Consider the following 7896-nt stretch of genomic DNA (forward strand, 5'->3'; position numbering starts at 1 on the left):
AGAAAGAAGAGGCAGCCAGAATTGCAAAAATGAACCAGGAGCTTCGTCAGCCTTGGAAGGGGGAAGGGCTGTGATGAATTTCCGCACCTGGAATTGATGGTGAGGGGGGAAAGCTACGGTGAGGTCAGCTGAAGGCAGGAGCCCAGATGGCACAGGACGGGGTTAGCCACACGGATCTTACTCCACATGCCACAGAAAGTGGTTTTGGTTTTGGTTTTAAAGAAGTATTCCGGTGTTTGAGCGGACAGGAGCTGGAGACGGGCGGGGAGGCCAGGGCAGAACATAAATTTGGAAAACAATAGCTGAGTTGGTGAAAGGAAGGCTGAAAGGGTGGCTGTGAAGGAGTGACTTTGGGGGAAGAGAGGCACTGCGCTGCAATCCAGAGCGGCTTTAGCTATGTTAATGTCGGGTGCTCCTTACACATTCGATTGCAAAAATGTTGAGAATTGGGCCGGAGTTTGAGATCGGAACGTGGTACTTAAATCTTAAGAAATGAGTAAGATTACCTAGGGAGACCAGGACTGGGAGACACAACTGAACCCTGAAGCACCCCAAGACTGAGAGGTTCAGAGGATGTCAAACCGGAAAAGGCCTTGGGGAACAAGACCAGTCGAGTTAGAGGAATGTGAGCTGTGCACAGATGAGGGAAGAAATTCCAGGAGGAAGAGTGTGGTAGTCAGCTATGTTTGCTGCCGAGAGCTCGAGGAAAATTTCAGTTCTTAAGGAACATTTGAATTGGTGAATTTCTTTGTTTTGGTGACTTGGAGTCATCTCAGACATGTTCAGGGACATAAAACATGGGAAACTACCAGGGATTTCAAAGACAAGGAGAGAGAGTGTTGGCAAGTCGTATAATATACAAAGGAACTTGGATCTGTAAACTATCTCTTAAAATTGACCCTTCCCCCCAAAAAAGGCCAAAAAGCCGGATGGAATAAGCTGGGAAAGAGGCTTGAACATAGAGTTTGCAGCAAAAAATGAAAATGGCTTCTGAGCATCTGCAAATGAAAGGTTTAGACATATTAACAACAGAACAGATGGACGTTGAAAATGTATGAACATACTATTTCTCTCCCAGCCAGTGGGCAATGATCCAAAAGTTTAACATCTTTTTAATTTGTTGCTTGGAGTGCAAAATCGTACAACTTCTGTGCTTGGGCAACCGACAAAACATATCAAAATTATGGATACGTTCATCCACAATCCCATTTGTGGGGAATATGCCTTTTCAGGCCAAGATTCTCAACGTTTTGAAATCGGTAGTCCTTTTTTCCCCCAGAAAAATAGCATTTTATTATTATTTATTAACTGCATAGTGCAAGTCTAGAATACTTTCTTTTACATTTTACCACATACTCTTTGTTCGCTTCCTCGTATGGCATTAATATTTTTTATACAGTAATTTCTGGGGTGCACGTGCAGAGCGTGCAGGTTTGCTACACAGGTAAACATGTGCCCTGGTGGCTTCCTGCACCCATCAAGCCGCCTGTACCTTAGGTATTTCTCCAGCTCTTCCGCCCACGCGAAATGGGCACTCCTTGGCACTCATTATCGACGAAGGTCCCAACAAGCTTTTGTTTATGAGCGTTCGTGTCTACGTTTACTGTATTAGAAATTTAAAACTGANTCGGCTCACCGCAACCTCCGCCTCCTGGGTTCAGGCAATTCTCCTGCCTCAGCCTCCTGAGTAGCTGGGATTATAGGCACGCGCCACCATGCCCAGCTAATGTTTTGTATTTTTAGCAGAGACGGGGTTTCACCGTGTTGCCCAGGATGGTCTCGATCTGTTGACCTCGTGATCCACCCGCCTCGGCCTCCCAAAGTGCTGGGATTACAGGCGTGAGCCACCGCACCTGGCCGGCTCAGGGTTTTTTTCTGTAATTCTACCAATTAACTTCTTTTTTTGTTGTTTTTGAGACTAAGTCTCACTTTGTCTCCCAAGCTGGAGTGCGGTGGCACGATCTCGCTCACTGCAACCTCTGCCTCCCGGGTTCAAGCGATTCTGCTGCCTCAGCCTCCTCAGTAGCTGGGATTTTAGGCGCCTGCTACCTCGACCAGCTGATTTTTTTTTTTTTTTTTTTTTATAGTTTTTAGTAGAGACTGGGTTTCACCACTCTGGCCAGGCTGGTCCTGAACTCCTGACCTTATGATCCACCCGCCTTGGCCTCCCAAAGTGCTGGGATTACAGGTATAAGCCACCACACCCTGCCTCTACCAGTGAACTCCTTTCGTACTCTGTTACCTCACCCTAGTCCTGGAGTTCCTTCAATAATTAGCACTGTGCCTTTTGAGCACTTTTTTCTCCTAAATGACTCATGGGTGAGTGCTGTGCCATGCTGTTGCTTATAATTAATTTTCAGCTTATTGCTCAAGATTGTCAGAAGACCTCAGGGAGCCCCTCTGATCTTAGAACTCTGGCCTAACTGTCTCTTCCCCAAGCAGGGAGCTGCCAACGGTTGGTTGGATTTGAGGAGTCTGGAGCAGTGACCCGCTGCGTGGACTGTTTCCGTGGATCTTGTGGACCCTGAAGTTGCCAAGTGTGTGTGCCTGCTCCTGAAAACAAAGGAAGCCACCACCATTTTCCCACCCTTCAGAGTGCAGGGAAGTATCTTACAGCAAACAGTCCAGTCTTCAACTAGGGACACCTACCAGGATGTCCAAAAGGCTCAGCCCTCAGTTACAGCACAACATTGCAGAAGATGCCTATTGTGAAACACACCTGGAACAAACACAGCTGTTCTGTGATACGGACCAGATCACACTCTGCAGCAAATGCGTCCAGTCCCAGGACCACCAGCGTCACAGCGTGTGCGGGATACAAGAGGCTGCTGAGAATTACGGGGTAAGATTCACGCCGATCCCAAGACACTCTGGCCAACTCCTATACTGATGAAATGGACAGACATTCTGGCGCTCCAAAATCATAACTTTAGTTGATGTTTATTAAGGAATGTTAGATGAGTTCCACATTCATTGAAACTTCAACCTAAAGGCTACGAAAATATATACTCTGAGTTGTTGGCTTTTTAGTTGTCTGAGGTTAGGAATCCAACTGTTAAATCAATCATCTAACCTGGAATTCTGTGCTTTCTCTATAGAAGTTATTCTGGGAAACATTGAACACACTGAGGGAGAAACTTGAAGCAGCTAAAAGCATGTTGACTGATGAGCAAGAAAGAATGGTGATGATTCAGGTCTGTGCTTACTTGATTCTTACGGGAAAATTACCAGTCATGTGGTTAGAAAATAGTGTATGGGCTGGGCACAGTGGCTCGCGCCTGTAATCCCAGCACTTTGGGAAGCCAAGGCAGGCGGATCACAAGGTCAGGAGTTCGAGACCAGCCTGACCAATATGGTGAAACTCCATCTCTACTGAAATCAGCATGACATGGTGGCATGTGCCCATAATCCCAGCTACTCAGGAGGCTGAGGCAGGAGAAACTTGAACTGGGGAGGTGGAGGCTGCAGTGAGGCGAGATTGTGCAACTGCAAACCAACCTAGGAGACAGAGCGAGACCCCAACTAAAAAAAAAAAAAAAAAACAACAAAAAAACGAAGAGAGAGAAAATAGTGTAATATAAACAAAGTTTAAACACAAATTGCAAAGGAGAAAAATCATTTGAAATCTCTAGGAAGGAAAAGTGCCAATATCTTAATGTGTATACAGCTCTTTAGTAAGAGGCCGGGCATGGTGGCTCATGCCTGTAATTCGAGCACTTAGGGAGGCCGAGGACGGTGGATCACTTGATGTCAAGAGTTTGAGACCAGCCTGGCCAACATGAAAAACACCCATCTCTACTAAAAATACACAAATTAGGCTGTGCATGGGGGCTCATGCCTGTGATCCCAGCATTTTGGGAGGCTGAGGTGGGTGGATCACGAGGTCAGGAGATCGAGACCATCCTGGCTCACATAGTGAAACCCTGTCTCTATTAAAAATACAAAAAATTAACCGGGCATGGTGGCACATCCCTGTAGTCTCTGCTACTCTGGAGACTGAGGCAGGAGTATCACTTGAACCCTGGAGAAGGAGGCTGCAGTGAGCCAAAATCGAGACATTGCACTCCAGCCTGGTGACACAGTGAGACTCCATCTCAAAAAAAGAAAAAAATATATATATGTATATACAAACAAATTAATGGGGCAAGGTCACGGGAGCCTGTAATCCCAGCTACTCTGGCGGCTGAGGCCGGAGAAATGCTTGAACCGGGAGGCGGAGGTTGCAGTGAGCTGAGATCACACCAGTGCACTCCAGCCTGGGCCACACAGTGAGACACCGTCTCAAAAAAAAAGTAAAAATAAAAAAAGTGAGAAAAAGACTAGAAACTTAATTTTTAAAAAATGATCAAATAAGAGCTTGCAAAAAAGAATGTAAATATATTGTAAATGCGTTAAAAGAATCTGAACTTTGTTCGTGGTAAGATAAATTCAGATGAACTATACTGTGAGTAAAATGGCATTTGCAGTGCTTATTTGCGATGGCGGAAAAAGGCGAACGGCACCGTTTGTGGCAATGACACAGGAGAGTGAGCACTCTTCAACTTTTGCTTGCCACATGAATTCCAAAACGCTTTAAAGAGCAGTTTCAGACTGTAGCTTCATACTTAATCCTGTTCTGTGCAAGGTGTCCCAGATTCTGGGTCTCTCCTCTCCCTCAATTTTTTTCCCCCACGAGATGGGGTCTTGCTCTGTTACCCAGGCTGGAGTGCCGTGGCGTGATCTCGGCTCACTGGAATCCCCGTCTCCCAGGTTCAGGCAATTCTCCTGCCTCAGCCTCCCGAGTAGCAGGGATTACAGGCACCTGCCACCACACCTGGCTAATTTTTGTATTTTTAGTAGAGACGGGGTTTCATCATATTGGCCAGGCTGGTCTCCAACTCCTGACCTCGTGATCCGCCTGTCTCGGCCTTCCAAAGTGCTGGGATTACAGGCATGAGCCACTGCACCCGGCCCTCTCCCTCCATTCTTACAAGAAATAAATGCCTAGTTGGGTTAGAGAGTAGTGGACAGTTGCCTGGCTAGGTAAGAATTTTTCAGCTGATCCCCCTTACTTTTTCAGCCCCAAGCACATAATGAGATCCCACTGTTTGCCAGGGACTATGCGAGGTGCTAGGGGCTCATCAGGGGAAAACCAAAAAACAGTTCTGCTTTCGTGGAGCTTACATTCTAGTTGGATGTACAGAAAATAAGTTAAATGCATAGTATGTTACGTGGGCGGTGTTTAAAAACATTTTTAAGTGAGAAAGGAAGCAATGGAGTGAGCTTTTAAATAAAGTGATCAGGACCTTGTTACTCAGAAGGCGGCGCTGAAGGAGGTGGGGGACTTGGCCAGGCAGCGGGAATGGCAGCTGGGGAGGCCTCGGGGCTGCCAGGTGTCTGGCCGAAGTAGGGCTGTGGGTGTTGAGATCAGAAGGGGTCAGGCATTTGGGGTGGCTAGCCTTCCATGCAATACAAGGTTCAAAACCGCTGGAACGTTTTGAACAGAAGACTGACATCCTTTATCTTCCATTTCATAGAAACATGCTAGCTGCCAAATGAAAATAGACACTAAGATAGTAAAAGCAAGCCGGGCGCGGTGGCTCACGCCTGTAATCCCAGCACTTCGGGAGGCCGAGGTGGGCAGATCATGAGGTCAGGAGATTGAAACCATCCTGGCAAACATGGTGAAACCCCGTCTCTACTCAAAATACAAAATTAGCTGGGCATGATGGTGCGCGCCTGTAGTCCCAGCTGCTCGGGAGGCTGAGAGGCAGGAGAGTTCCTTGAACCTGGGAGGTGGAGATTGCAGTGAGCTGAGATCGAGCCACTGCGCTCCAGCCTGGGCAACAATGCCAGACTCCATCTCAAAAAAAAAAGAAGCAGAGGCGGAGAGACGGGCAGAAGGACTTGCAGTGCTTAAGTAGAGATGATGGTGATATGGGGGCAGGTGGAGAGCTGGTGAGAAGTCAGATCATTGTTATCAATGGTGTCGTTAATCTTGATTTCACTTAATCTTGAATAGTTTTTTTTTTTTTTTTTTTTTGAGACAGAGTTTCCCTCTTGTTACCCAGGCCGGAGTGCAATGGCGCGATCTCGGCTCACCGCAACCTCCGCCTCCCGGGTTCAGGCAATTCTCCTGCCCCAGCCTCCTGAGTAGCTGGGATTACAGGCACGCGCCACCATGCCCAGCTAATTTTTTGTATTTTTAGTAGAGACGGGGTTTCACCATGTTGACCAGGATGGTCTCGATCTCTTGACCTCGTGATCCACCCGCCTCGGCCTCCCACAGTGCTGGGATTACAGGCTTGAGCCACCGCGCCCAGCCTAATCTTGAATAGTTTAATAAGCCCTTAGCCGGGCGCGGTGGGTCTCGCCTATAACACTTTGGGAGGCCGAGGCGGGTGGATCACGAGGTCAAGAGATGGAGACCATCCTGGTCAACATGGTGAAACCCCGTCTCTACTAAAAATACAAAATTAGCTGGGCATGGTGTGGGCACCTGCAGTCCCAGCTGCTCAGGAGGCTGAGGCTGGAGAATTGCTTGAACCCAGGAGGTGGAGGTTCCGGTGAACCAAGATCATGCCTTTGCACTCCAGACTGGGTGACAGAGCGAGACTCTGTCTCAAAAAAAAAAAATAGCTTAATGGAGATGCTCAAACAGCATCTCTAAGATAACTACTTCCAAATAGGCACCCCTAGCCTGGGCTTCCAAATGGTAGTAGGCTTCACGTCCAATTTCCTACTTCTTATCTATACCTGGATATCTGAGTGATAGCAAATTCATCACATCCCAAACTCAGGCACACTCCTCACTCCTGGAATCCAGCCCTTCCATAGATTCTCTCTCTCTATTGGTAATTCAATTCTTCCAGTTGCTTCGTCTAACATTTTCGGTGTCTTTCATCCATGACTCTTTTTTTCCCACACCTCTTTCCCAAGTGTCAGCAAATCCCACTGGCCCTTCTCTAGCGCCCTGGCCTCTGTGATAACAGAGGCTGTAGCTCCCTTAGTTTCTCCTTAATGATGAACATTTCTTCATCTGCATTTTATGTTCTAAAATTGTGTTGATGTCTTGACTGATGTTGATTCAAATTCCATTCGTCCTTTGGATATTCCTTTTCTTTCTTCTCCTGTACTTTATATTTCCCTGTCTTTATATTGGGATTTGAGATGGAAAGAATGTATTGTGGTCAATATAAGATATATGTATGTAAGTATTATAATGTGTGTGTTTGTGTGTGTGTGTGTGTGTGGCTTTAATCTATCATGTGTAACTTGAAGTCTATCATGTCTATATCTATGAGGAAGGAAGAGGAACAAAATTTTAAAAAGATGATTGAGTCTGAGTACAATATGAGACTCCGGTTGTTGAATGAAGAGCGTGAGCTGAATCAGAGACGGCAGGGGTGCATAGCTGACTTGAACTTGAGAGAAGCTCATCTCAATCAAGTGATGAAGCTTGCCACAGAGCTGGAGGAGACGTTCCAGGAAATGCTACAGGTGAGATGTTAAAAACAACATCCTCAGAATATTTGAGAAATGAGAAGAAGAGCTGAACATTATGTCAGTTTCAGAATCACATATCCAGTGCACACACATCTGTCTCAGCTTAAACATACATAATAGGTGTCAAAGAATCGTGTGTCTCTTGAGAGGCATCCTGCTTCAACAGAAGGTATCCTGCTTCAATATCATGGCCTTGCCTAGTTATGACTGTTTCTGGGGTGGCAGGCAGGACAGCAAGTCTGGGATGTTTTGTTTTATTTTGTTCTGGTGGAGTTTCATGCTGTCACCCAGGCTGGAGTGCTGTGGCACGATCTTGGCTCACTGCAACCTCTGCCTCCTGAGTTCAGGCGATTCTTCTTCCTCAGTCTTCCAAGTAGCTGGGACTACAGGCGCGTGCCACCACTCCCTGCT

At 46.7% G+C, this 7896-nt stretch overlaps 1 protein-coding gene across 1 annotated transcript in view; it reads left to right on the top strand.

Moving 5' to 3' along the window:
* Positions 1-2653: 2653 nt before the first annotated feature.
* The window catches only part of TRIML2 (tripartite motif family like 2), a 15637-nt gene continuing 10394 nt past the window's right edge, over positions 2654-7896 (top strand). The window contains 3 exon segments of the mRNA XM_037734052.1: positions 2654-2842; positions 3099-3194; positions 7288-7479. Of these exon segments, the coding sequence (XP_037589980.1) occupies positions 2654-2842; positions 3099-3194; positions 7288-7479 (477 nt within the window).

This window comes from Cebus imitator, unplaced genomic scaffold (assembly GCF_001604975.1).
Source record: "Cebus imitator isolate Cc_AM_T3 unplaced genomic scaffold, Cebus_imitator-1.0 Scaffold571, whole genome shotgun sequence".
NCBI classification, from domain to species: Eukaryota; Metazoa; Chordata; class Mammalia; order Primates; family Cebidae; genus Cebus; species Cebus imitator.